The sequence below is a fragment of the Gymnogyps californianus genome, chromosome 16 (assembly GCF_018139145.2).
Source record: "Gymnogyps californianus isolate 813 chromosome 16, ASM1813914v2, whole genome shotgun sequence".
Taxonomy (NCBI): Eukaryota; Metazoa; Chordata; class Aves; order Accipitriformes; family Cathartidae; genus Gymnogyps; species Gymnogyps californianus.
In genome coordinates this window covers 4,219,025-4,232,258 of record NC_059486.1, presented here as the reverse complement: position 1 = coordinate 4,232,258, position 13,234 = coordinate 4,219,025, and the positions used below count along the sequence as shown (strand labels likewise).

The following is a 13,234-nucleotide window of genomic DNA, read 5'->3' as shown; positions in this document are numbered from 1 at the left end:
GATAAGCAGTGACTTGAGAGCTGAGACGGTATCGTATAAATGATCTGCTTTATTCTGAAGAGAACTATTTACAAAAGAAGTAGAGCGTTTTTACTAAAAATATGCCTTTATAGATTTTTATAATATGTATCTTATAAAAACCATACATTTATTTACATTACTGCTACATACAAAAATTACAGCACTGTGGTATATGTACATATCTATAGATACATTCTTTCTGCTTGTCCCTGCTGTGTGCTTTTTCCCTCTCAATCTAAGGGAATCGTTGCTGCAGCACCCAGACACTTCCTTTCTTGGCTTTTTGGTTAAAACAATCTTGCTTTTTATAGCCGGGTGGGGAGTAGAGAGTTTGCCTGATGTAGAGGCATATCTGGAATTTACCATTCTAAGTAGGACAAGTGCATGCAGCTATCGAGTCCTTGTGCATGCAGCACTGCCTGTAACCTCACTTCTTGCTTCTCTGTGCAAAATTATTCTGTTGTCATTAATTGATCTACTGTTCATCTCGACGGCAAGTTGCTGATCTAAGTTTGTATTAAGATAAAGTGCTAGTGACTTGCCTTTCATTTACACTTCCTTGTTTCTTGTCTTCAGTTGCTTCCCTTGCAGAGTTTACTAAAGGGAGATTGATCCCTTTTCCCTTAGGCTAACATAATAAGCATTTGCCCAAACAGTCACCTGTTAACTTTACTGTGTGTAACCTTAATCTCAGCAGGCATCTCTCCTCTGTGCAATATTTGAACAGTGACTGTGCAGCACTACTGTTTTATTTACCATTATCTCAAAAGCAAGGGTGACTGTTGTATTTAGAGCTGCTGATCCCACTCCTTAAATCTACTTTGGGATCCTGAGTACCTGCTGGATTAATGCGCTTCCTCCATCTCATTCACTGGAGCCGCTGTTTCCTTTACGCCATGTGTGTCCTAGAAGTATCAAGTATCACAAGTGGAGTGTAGTCTAACCCAACACTGCAAGGATGATTCCAGGCCCTGGCCATGACAGGAGGGAGATGAGTGTTTTAATGACAGCTCAAGGTGAAATAGTCAGGACCTTGTTAAAACACAACATGACAAATGAGAATGCGAAGGACTGCATTGATGAGGTTTTTGAAGACAAAACAACAAAACCTAGCTGCTATGTTAAGGCAGTTTCTGTTCCTGTTGAGTAGCAGCTCAGCACAAGGAGGTCTCCTTTGGTGTGTTGTCCAGTTCATTAAACCCAATTCTCTTGTATTTCTGGGTTTAGTAGTGCAACTAAGTCTTTAGGGTTAAGGGGCTAGTTTTAAGAAACCATACCCAACTGGCACCTTAGAACATGCTGACTTTCCTCTTGCAATCTCTTCCATCACTGTTATTAAATAAATAAAATTGCAATGGGATTAAAGTAGGTTCTTCCTTTAAATGAAGAGATGTGCTGTGCATTTCAATTGCCTACCCCTGCAACTGAATGAGTCACTTCCCTCTCAGCAAACATGTAGCAGAAGGCACCTTTCTTCATCTCATTACTGCATCTTCGTTGGATAACTTAAGGCCCATGCCTTAGGATTGCATCCATCCATCCTCACGGGGGTAGAGTCCCACACAGCTGCTGGGCATGTGGCTTGAAGAGAGCTGTCGGGGCCTGGGAAATGACAACCGACAGCAGAAAAAAGGTCCGTGAGGACCAAGACGTTCACATGGCTCTCCCACAATAAGCAGAGCATCGTCTTCAAACTGTGTAAGACAACTGTTCACAGGTATCACTGGCATCCATGAACCCACGCCTAATTTTGCAGGTTAATGCATATGAGTCCTGACAGCAGGGGATGCTGAGCACGTGGCTCATGTCTCTGCCCTATCGAGAGTCACAACACAGGTAACACGGGAGGATGAGGACTTGCCATCCTGAGAGCGTGCTTGGCGCTGCACTAAGGCCCTTTCCCTCACTTGCGCAAGTGGATACAAGCAGATACTCAACAACCGGGCATTACCTAGAAAGGAGGGGCCAAGGTTCAGTTTCCTTCCCTGCCTGTGAAACTCCAGGCTCCTTTCCCTGTAAGCATCAAGCTGTATTGGTGGTGCTTTACCTAAGTATTTCCTGGAGCAGGATCTGCAATCCAGGTTTCATTGCTTTCAAGTAAATGGGTTTTACCACTCAGCTTTTTACCATCGTTTTCAATCCCAAAGAGTACTCTGCTTCTTGCAACATGGAGCTACCTCAGTGCAAGATGATTTCATACCAGTGTGGTAGTTTCATGCTAACAAGGAAATATGGGAATGCTCAAATCTTTGTAAGCAGAAAGGATATTTGTAGTGAGGTATTATGGATGTTCTATCCCATAGATAAGTTGAAGAACAATTAAAAAAACCAAGCCACCAACATCTTACCTGCTTCTTAGAAGAAGGTGTTACCAAATTCTAGCAGAAAGCTTGTTACTGTAAATAGTGAGCAGAGATAGCAGCTCCCTGTAGGATGGTGTTTTAGCACCTAAGTTGCTGAGCAGGGCAGAGCTGAACGTGTACCTAGCTCCGTCTCCTGTGGGACAGTGTAGGTGGTAGCCTCTTTAAAGCAATGGGGAAACAAATTAGGGCCTGTGGGTATTGTGAGCTGGGAGAATGTGTGAAAATTGCATGACAGCAGCAGGACATCTCTGAACTTAGGCTGGCATTCCTCGCCGGTTTATGATGGTAGACTGTGTTAAAGAGAAGAGCTGTAAGGTGCCCATCCAGTGCGTAGGGAAGGTCCCTACTTAAGTATTGCAGGATTTCCAGCTTCGCTGTGTGCATACACCAAATAAGCTACATTTCTTCTCGTTGATCAAGTCATGCTTACAGCAAAGCAGGCTCTGATCATCTTCAGTCAAAAGGAGATTTGGCTACCTGCTTGCCGAAGGGCTGAGTAGCAAATGACCCACAGGCAGGGACAAATACTCATCATTTTCGTCAGGCCACAGCTAATGTTGCTGCGTGGGGCAGAGTAAGTTGCAGAGTTTCCAGAGCTTTGTAGACACACTAATGGCCTTTGGCTTTAGTGAAGGTAGATGTCTGCGTGCTTTCTGAGGATCAAGTCTGCCAACCCAGCATCAAAGACCTACTGACACCATTACAGGTAGGCTTTCAGTGAATTATTAGTTAGGCTTTTTGGGGGCCTATCCAGTTAAAATGGCAGGTTTCTTACTCTGTTTGGGAGGGGTACATGGCTTTGGGGAAAGGTGTGTGACTTGCTGAAGCTCCACAACTACCTTTGGCCATTGGAGGGACAGTAGGTGCCCCAGGACTGAACATCCACAGCTCTTATCCAGTTTGTAATCTGTTGTAGATGGTCAGTCTCTTGGGGAGAAATCCTTAACATTCTGTGTAACTACAGACTCTGCAACTCTTATCTCTGTAACAGGAGGGAGCTAGAGAAGACAGTAACATCATCAATCTTACAACTGCCCTGATCTGCGAGGAGCCTGGATTCCCAGCGAGGGGTGAACAGCTACGCAGAGCTGCAGGGGAGATGGCACCCAGGCAGGATCTGCAGTGAGGGCTCAACTTCCACCACGGAGAAAGCTACACTTGTCAAAACATGGCAATGCTGGGGCCAGAGCGACTCCAGTCTCAGTGGGATGGACGAAGGACATCACAGCTGCCAGGACTGGAGGGCAGTTTAAGTGACTCCCCTCTCTTCTCTTGCATTCAGCACTCTTCTTCCCCCTGTGCTTGCTGTGACGGCAGTTCTCAATCCCCTGCGCTGCTTTGTCTTGGGGCTGCTTATTTCCTTCTCCAGCATGAGAATGCTTTTAAGACAATCAGATTATTCTTCACAGCAGAAACTGGACTGTGTCAAAACGCCTAAAATATACCCTGAAGTTTATCACTTCACTTAAAGAATAAGAAAAGTTTCTTTCTATTAGTATCATGTTGTCAATTTGCGAATCTCCAGTTCATGTAAACATTTGGTTCAGACCAGGTGCGGTGTAAATAGTGCAGAGTCTCAAGGGTTAACTCCTTTGCCCCCTTCTTTTTTTCTTAGTGGATCAGAGTTGGGTCCATCAGCAAGCTGGGCAGCTGCCCCACTCCCCATCTTGAAGCAGGAATTGTTGGAGAGGTTTCTCTTTTTCAAATTAATTTTTCTTGAAAAAGGAAAAGAGGCGGTTCCCTTCTGCCCCAACGGGCTCGTCGCCCTGCTGCTCCGGCCTGAACACGGGGGAGGGTCTGGCACTCCGCTTTGTGCCGTAGCCACTGGAGAAGGAATAAGCAAGCTGGCTCCATTCCTTCGGGTGTTTGTCCATCAGCTGCTGGTCAATGACCCTGTGCATGTCATCCTGCAGCAGAGGGAGAGGAGAGGGTTGTTAATGGCAGCTGATGCTCAAAGGGAGCTCGCGCAGGGACGTGGCTGAAATGGGTGTGAAACGTGCTGTGATGAGATGGAGGAGGGACGACAAGAGTGGGGAGAGGTCTAGCTCCCCACCTGGCAGCAGGCTCAGCCTTGCTTGCTGCTGTGAGGCTTTTTAGTGAGCAAGGAAGGTAAATCACACAATTCAGAGGGATAAATTGCTCAGGGGGTCTTGCAGAGGAGCATCACGCCTGCTTGGGACTCTGTGACACCCCTAAATTATATTTCTCTGCTGTCTGCAGCTTGCAGATATCCCCTTTGCAGGGCGAAATAAATAAAAAAGAACAAATGCAGCTGAAAGCAAATGCCAGAAGAAGTAAAGATGTCTGTCCTGAGCAGGTCTATGTGTTTGCCACGTGGAGCAGGCAGGCAGGCAGGCATGACAGAGCTGCCTGCGCAGCCACTGTTAGTGGGGCTTCTTTGGGGAAGGTGCCGCCAGGAGCTGAGGGGCTGGGGCCAGGCGTGGGCCCACCAGACCCCACATGGGTTTTGCACCAGACTTACCAAAAAGAACTGCGCTCGTCCCTTAGACCCGCTCCTTCCCCTAGAGCCAGCAGAGTGGTGGGAGCTCTCTGACTGACAGCTTGGCATGAACAACTGCCCTGTGGTTTTTTTGGATGTACCAGAAATGCTCTGGTTTCATCCATGTTTGCAGCACAGTGAAATTGCTCTACACAAAATAGTCAGTTCTGTTCCTGCTAATGACGTGCTAATGCGTTCCTTGAAAACCTGGCTATCAACTTACACATTTTAAACCTTCAGATCCATTATTTCTGCTATAATTACATATTTAAACTGTAGCTTAGTGAAAACGTGTGTACACAAACTAGCCCCACAGGAGAAATCAACTGTTCTCCAGCGGTTTGGCCCCTGATTAGGACTGAGGGCACTATCTGGTGAGAACAAGGATACTCTGGATGGGCTGTAGTGGTGGAAGTGCTGTTCATTCGGCACCTCGTGCAGGGCAGCCCATCACTGAGACAGAAGGGAAGGTGCTGCCATCACCTAGCGGGCACCCCAGCTGCTCTGTAGCTCCATGTGGAATAAAAACAGCCAACTTGGACTGGAAACCTGAACGATGGCTAATCTCTTGTTGCAGCACTTTCTGCCGGGAAAAGGACTGATAGCCATGGCCTGGACCTGAATTTAGTATGGGGACTTTCCCTGGGGGAGCAGGAGGGTGCAGGGCTACGTGGGCTGGGGAAGCTTTGGATCTTTTTAGAGGAGGGCTGGAAAGGGGAAAGGCAGAGGGAGAGTTGAAGAGGTTAAGGTAAACATCAGCATTAAGGTGGAACAGGTTTCCAGAGGTGAAGCTGCCACGTGAAAATGTGTAGCACTTGGATTTTGAAGGCACCTCTTCTAGCAAATGAGGTAGGCACTCAGGCTCCAGCATGGCAGATCTGTGTCCTTGGTTAACCACATAACAAGGGAGGAGTATGATTTTTATATATATTTTTTTATATATATATACACACAAAAATATTATATATATATAAAAATACAGTATGCACTATTGAAAGTGCACTGCATTCGGGTCCCTGTCTGTCCGATGCATGAATGAGAGAGCACAGCGCTTGGCTGTGGAGTTTTGGGGTAGGTGTACGCAGCAAGGCTGGGGCAGAGCTGCGGTCCCTGCCTTGGCACTGGGCAGGGGCACACGAGTGTGCAGGGACGCGGAGGGAGGACAAACACCAGCGGTAATGAGACCCGTCTGATAAAGCAGTCCCATAAAGCTGGATAACACGGTACCGGTGTGCTCTGGGTGTTCTGGGCAGGAGTTTCTGCTCTTTGCAGAAGGGGTGAGGCTGAAGGAGGTGCAAATGGCATGTATCCTCTTCATGAGCTGGAGCTGGGCTCCCTTGCATGAGATAAGTGTTGGAGCTGCCCAAGGCGACCTCGGAGGCTGGCGGCTGCGGCCATGCAGGCTGCAGCTCTCTTCTGGCATTGCAGCATTTTCTAAACTAACGGTACACCTGTCAGTATTGCACTGAAGCCACTGAGCTCTCATTTCAGAGAAGCAGCCCTCTTCACTTCCAAGTTTGCTCCGTATTCCTTCCCTACTCCCAGTAACGCCCCTCCTGCCCCCAGTCAGATAATGACGAATACCAGTGGGGGTCAGATTAGGCATGGATGTGAGGTGCACATCCACTCCTGTGCTACTCCTGTGCCCCAGGCTCAGATGTGTGGGATTTCGCTTGTGGCATATACTATAGCCTGTATGATTATGTGCTTACAGAAAACTGTAATCTTGTTGATGGTCCTTAGTAAAATGCAGACTAGAAGTATGCAAAAGCAAAATTTTATCAGATTAAAGCCTCCATTTATGCCCAGCTAAAGCAGAGAATCTCATCCCATTTTATCAGAAGCATTCAGCTTTGCAAAATAGTCCCCAAAATACATAAATCACCTGACTTATTTTGTGCCTCTGTGGTTGAGCTTCTGTTCTGGGGACATTAGGTGCTTGGAAACTATTTCGCTACTGCATAATAACACTTTAGGTCAGTATGTTGGAGGCAACTTTCTGCAGTGCTAGTGGACCTGATCCTCATCTCAGAGAGCTGATGGGAACAGGACTGGGGTTGCTGTATTGCTGCAATCGGATGACACAGTGTGAAGTGAGAAAGCAAACGCCTGTTCTTAAAACCCTAAGCTGGGGATATTCCAGCACTAAATACTGAGTGTACTAGTAAGTAGGTCTCAATTTATACCACCCATCCAAACTGAAGCAGAACTTGGATACAGACAGCTCCTATGCAGAGCACTGAATGTCACTTACTAGATAACGAGGCTGAGAAGTAAAATCCCAGTCTGTATTTCAAGAAGTTTTCCAAATACTAGATATGCCGAATACAGAGGGTTAACGATATGTGCACCTCAGCCTGGCTTTCCCCGTGGTGACCTGCGAGGTAAAGCATCACCGTGGGGTGTACAATGCTGCCCCTTGTGCCCTGGCCTGGTGCTGGGGTGGGGGTGGTGTGTGTGTGCAGAGTATCAGTGGGTGATGGAGACGCCTCACTGGCCCCTCTTGCCAGATGATGGTGAGGACAGAGACGGATGCAGTTTATGGTGGCAGCAAATGGAACAGGTGAGCGGATGGCGGGTGCTTAGCAAGGGTGCGGGGAGCTCACCTCAAAGGCAGGAGGGGTGTACGACTAAAGCTGTTGGTACAGGAACTGAGAAAGGCCACTAGATCAGAAACCAAAGGAGCCAGATAGTAAAAAGCCCTGAGGAAGCAAACTGTAAGCAGGAGAAAGAAAAGAAAAAAAAAAAAAGATAAACGAAAACACAGTGGAGTTGAAACAGGAGCGAGGTTGTACGGGAGAGGTTTCTACCAGTCAGGCTGCTTGTTAGTAGAGTCGGGGTCTTGCATGGTCTGCAACAGATTACTATAACTGGCCCAGACCTTTTCTCTTGTATCTGCTTGTTTTCTATTAAAGTAGCCCTCCCTCAGTGCTAGTTTCCGGGAGGAGACAGCTTTATCTGCTCTCAAGGCCTCTCTGCCTTTACAGGGGTTTTCCCCACTGACCCCAAGTAGAGCATCTCCAGGGCAGCTGCTGAACTGCTGTGGGTTTGGGTTTTTTTACCTTGGTAGAGAGCTGGGATTTTAGCTTCTCCATCTTGCCGGATCTTCTGAGTTGATGAAAACAGTGCAGCTATACCGCAAAACAACCGCCACAACCTCTCTGCCTCCCACCTTTCTGCTCCGTTATGGAAATGCAAGGACATGCTGTGCCCACACGTCCCCAAGGCTGCGCCTGCCCAGGGACATCTCCTGCACGGACACCTTCCCTCCCCAGGCCACAGCAGCTTACTCTGCAAAGTGTGTTACCCATGCCGCATGCAGCCATGAGATACAGTTTGTTTCTCCATTTTAAAGGGGTATTCCTGTATAATTAATTAACAGCTCCCAGCTGAAAGGCTTTGAGCAGGGGAGCGCCGTGTTTCACCCCCCTGAGCACCGCTGCATCACTGGCTCCTGCAGAGCCAAAAGCAAATGCTCCTATCTATGGACGCTCGGGCTGAGAACACAGCAAACCCACAGGGAGGGGGGAAAAGTCACCCAAAGGTGCCTCCTGGGCCGTGTGCCACCCAGACCCTGCCCTGCGGTGACCGGGGGCTGCTCACCTGCCAGGCCTCCAGCTGCTGCGACAGGTTCACCTTCTGCTGGATGGCGTCCAGCAGCTGGCTGTTGAGGGACATCATGTCGATCTTGCACTTGGCCAGCTCCACCTCCACCGCGTTCTTCCTAGGGGGAGAGTGAGAAATTGGGGCATGTGACTTTTTTTTTTAAAGGAAGTGTGAAACATATCCTTGAGGAGAAGTCAACAATTTCTTTCATTGGCAAGTCCCCAGATCCTAAGCTGTTAACCTCTGCTGTATTCTGGACAATCTATTCATCTGAAGAGTGGGACAGAACTGTAGACATCATTACTATAAAACCAGCAGATTTCTGGTAAGCACACTATGAAGAATACAAAAAGATATTCAGATATACTGCTGTGTAAGATAATATAGTGTGCCTGGACAACGTGCAGGATCTGCCATTAAAAACGGAGACCTAAAACGAGGTAGAATCTACGTATTTTTTCCTTTTCTTCTGTTTGCTAATGCATAGAAAGGAAATGGTATGTGCTAAAAACCAAGTGATCTGTGTCTGATCACTTGATCAATAAGTTGCAACATAAACAAAAAACCCCCCTCAAATTGTACAACTCTGCTTTCAGTTGGGACTTGGACTGAAGGAAGGAAGAAATGAAGGAAGAAAGTTTATCACAGCATATGCTTTTTAAGAATTATAAACTGTTAAAATTGTTTGAATTAAATTTTATGCTTTAAGGAAAGCTCCCAGTTTCAATGGGGTTGTGCTGGCCCTTGGGAACACCTCTTTCGAGGCATGTGGTGGCCACCGGGTATGTGATGCCATGGCCAAGGTTGCCCAAAGGGCCCTGGGTGCTCAGTGGCTGAAATGTTCCAGCTGCTCCTGGCTAGCGGAAAGGAATTGTCCTCTAGGAAGGAGCAATTTCCTAAGCTGCCCAAGCTGGGAAATGCTGCTCACCTTGCTGGGAGCACAGAGGTGAGCACAAACCTCAAGTTTTCAATTAACTGCTGTGTGATGGGAAACCATAACATGACTTGCTGGGAACCATCTTTCCTTGCAAACATTTTCGGGAGAAATAATTGCATCTTACTAACTGTAGCTAATTCATCGCCTCCTAATAGCTCCCTTGTGCTCCCCTGCAGAAGAGCAATTTGAGAATTTGTGTTTATATTCCAGGGAGCGGTTGCTTAACACCTCCTATTATAGGATCCTATTTTCCTATTGCTTCCTGTGTTGCCAAACTTCAGCTTCAAGCTAAAAATTTTCCATGCCAGATGTCTGCCTCAGGCAGTGATTTTATTTCTGTTCAGTTAGGGCTTTTTTTGGGGGGGGGCTTCAACAAAAAGTGACTTAACCCTTGAGGTGCGAGGTGGGAAGCATACCGCGAGCCTCCCAGGCGGCTCGCTGCCTGGGAGCAGCCTGGTCAGTCTGTGGAGGCACGCTTTCATTTCCTGCAACAAGATGCTCTTGTCTGCTTTCACTTGCAGCCACTTTCTGCTCATTAATCACCCGGCACTCACCCGTGCACACTTGTCACGTCCCCCTTTCTCTGGGCTCCTGCCGCTGCAGGACAGTCAGCCGTAAATATTAGTGCTTTGTCCCAGCGGGGTCATTAACCGCTGTGGAGAAGCTGTACTCTTCCACTCCCGGCTGTGGGTTTGAGCACCTTAAATAGCCTTTTGTTGTGAAGCTCCCCATTGCTGCTTGGATATTACCGGGGGATTTATCGCCGCGGCAGCGCGTTGCCATAGCCACAGCAGAACCAGCAACCCACACGCACTGGAAATATCAGAACCACCCCCTGCACCCGGCAGTGCAGTTGGGATGCTCCTGATTTTTGCCAACAGATGGAGGTGTTACAGAGGACAGGGATGGGAATTTGGTAGCCGGCTACCCGGGCGAGAGCAGCACAGATGAACAGGTCACTTAAAGACGAAGGGATTGTGCATGCTGATTTATCTCCCCACATCCTCAGCGGTGCAATGCTCTTGTGCTACTCCTCTTGCCGAGGGCTTGAGTATTAGGCGTTTCCACAAGGAGATGGACTGGTGGTGTCCTGGCCCATCTGCTTATTGAAAAGATTATCAGATGTATCCTTTCTATCTAGAGCACAGGGGGGTGAATGTTTCTGCCCCCCTCCTCAGGGCAAAGAGTGCTCAGGGCAGTGTGGCAAGCCCAAGCTCAGAGCCAGGGAAGTGGGGTATGGGGTACGGGGTAGCAAAACTGCACAGGTCTGCAAGGAGGATGGGGAAAATAAAGAGCCAAAACAGTGGGAGAATCCTGAAAGGATAAATAGAGAATTACAGGTCTGGAGATGCAAAAAAGACCCTGGAACAGGAAAGGAGAGCGAGTGACCAGAGAAATGGTTTAGGGAAGAAGCCCAAGCAGGGCTGTAATGGGGATGGGCAGGAAAGCAGGGTTGTGTGTCTGGAAGAGCAAAACAAGAAAAATATGACAAATAGGGCAGACCTAGTGTTTCCATTTGGTTCCCTGAAGTCCTCTCCTCCTTGCTGTGACTCAGACCAACACTAGGGATGGCAAAAACATGGTTCACAGCATCCTCCCAAATGGCCCCAATCCTGCCACGGGGCAGCTCTGGAAATCAGCATCTCCTGCCCTGCTCCCAAGCTCCTGGCAGCATTTTCCAATGCCAGCAAAGCTGAGACTCGCTCCATCACTTTGTAACAGCTACTGAAATTAGTGGAGGGTGGGAGAAACCCACCCTAGAGGCATCTGCTGCTAAGGCACTCCGTAACTGCTAACCCAGCCTGGCTTTGGCTGTTCATACCACTTACTTGGCAATGGCCTCATCTCGGTCCCTGATGGCCTGCAGGAGCTGTTCACTTGTCTCCTTGTCTTCAGCAGCACCTCGCAGCCGGTCCCGTTCCTCCTTCAGTGTCGTCATTTCCACACTCAGCAGCATGACCTGTGGGCAGAGGGCGGGCGTGAAACCCAGGGTTGCGCAGACAAATTCACCACGAGTGGGGGGAAAAAAAAGCCACACGGGCCAACCTGGAGGCTGAGCTCCCCTGCTTGTAGGAGAAGCTGTGTCTGCTGGGAGGGGGCTGTTAGTGCTGGTGCAACCCCCCATGAAATGTGCCAGCTCACCCCAGGATGCCAGCAGTGCCGGTCTGAGCAAGATGGGTCACCAGGACGGCCTCAGTAACATGCAGCAACAGCACTGAAAGCTGTGCAGCTGTGCGGGGCAGGACCCCCTGCAACTTTGCTGTCACTATGGCATCAGCACTGAAATATTGCCCCTCTCCAAGCGGTTTATCTTGTGCACGCATCCTCTGAGTCTGCCTGTTGTATTCTGATCTTTCCAGCGTTAAATTATTGCAAACATCATTTAGCAGCAAATAAGATTTTTTGGAGGGAGCCGTTATGTCTCTTGAAGTAGTATGAAGCTGAAGACAAAGGATGTGAAAATTCCCTTTCACGCCATGGAAGGTGTTACTGGCACATCTTACAATTTTAATTAGACTTTAAAATATGTGCGGAGTCTTAAATAGTCTGAGAAATGATCTATCGTTTTGGTCCTGTGCAGAGTGAGTTAATAGGGTGTGAAATCATGCAAGGATTGCATTAGAACAGCTTTGCAATATTTCATACACGTTTAATTTCTTTGTCTAGGGCACACACATGCTCTGTTACGCTACTCCACCACCTGGAAACCCAGCGTTTGACCCACCTCCTTTCTCTAAATGCAGCTCAGTAGTGCTTGAATCCTCAAAGAAATCTTTAAATAGAGGGCAGACAGTCAAAAAGGGCTCATCACATCAACGGCGTGGGAGGATCTGCCGTTAGCGCAGCATGGCTGGTTCAGGGGGGGAGGAGGGTGCGAATGCACCCTGTCTGTGTGCAGAGGCTCCCCGCTGTGTGCTGGGGCTGCCAGGGAATTGGGGAGCTCTGCTCGAGCTGTGCCCTCCTACAGCCCGGCATGGGGTGCACCTCAGAGCAATGATGTGACAGAGAGCAGCGGTGGGAGCTATGTGAAAGGTGCTGAGCACTTCTGCTGAAATCCCGGGGGACAGTGGATAAAGAGGCCCAAAAACCTGCATTTGGGGATAGGTTTGGGGTTTTAACTGTTTTTGTCTGTGTTTCAGGTAAGAATGGGATGCCACAGAGGGAGGAAACAGACCAGGCAGAAGGTGTGAAACTGCTTTCCGGTGTAGACAGAGGCAGGGGCGATTCCTGTCTCCATCAGCTCACCTTGCTCTCAGGCAGGAGCAATGAATGTGTGTGGTGCTACGAGGTCCCAAAAGCCGTTTAGGAGGAGTTCCCTTTTTATTCTGTCAGTACCAGTGACAGCACAGAGGGATGCTGAGGCAGCAAAGCACTGCTGTCTGGGGTGGACCAGATTTCCATGTGCATTGATTTTCTTTAGTACTGTCCTGGTTTCGGCTGGGACAGAGTTAATTTTCTTCTTAGTAGCTGGTACAGTGCTGTGTTTTGGATTTAGTGTGAGAATGATGTTGATAACACACTGATGTTTCGGTTGTTGCTAAGTAGCGCTTATCTTAAGCCAAGGACTTTTCAGTTTCCCATGCTCTGCCAGCAAGCAGGTGTGCAAGAAGCTGGGAGGGAGCAGAGCCGGGGCAGCTGACCTGAACTAGCCAAAGGGGTATTCCATACCATGGAACGTCATGCCCAGTATATAAACAGGGGGAGCTGGCCGGGCGGCGCGGATCGTGGCTCGGGAACTAACTGGGCATCGGTCAGCGGGTGGTGAGCAATTGCATTGTGCATCACTGGTGGTTTTTTTTTTGTTTG

General features: G+C 48.5%; 1 protein-coding gene across 1 annotated transcript in view; it reads right to left on the bottom strand.

Moving 5' to 3' along the window:
- Positions 1-4,090: 4,090 nt before the first annotated feature.
- Positions 4,091-13,234, bottom strand: part of BICDL1 (BICD family like cargo adaptor 1) — a 48,967-nt gene continuing 39,823 nt past the window's right edge. Inside the window, exons 9-11 of the mRNA XM_050906851.1 lie at positions 11,257-11,387; positions 8,488-8,608; positions 4,091-4,291 (exon numbers count right to left, since the gene is read on the bottom strand). Coding sequence (XP_050762808.1) covers positions 4,091-4,291; positions 8,488-8,608; positions 11,257-11,387 — 453 coding nt within the window. The remainder of the gene's footprint in view (positions 4,292-8,487; positions 8,609-11,256; positions 11,388-13,234) is intronic.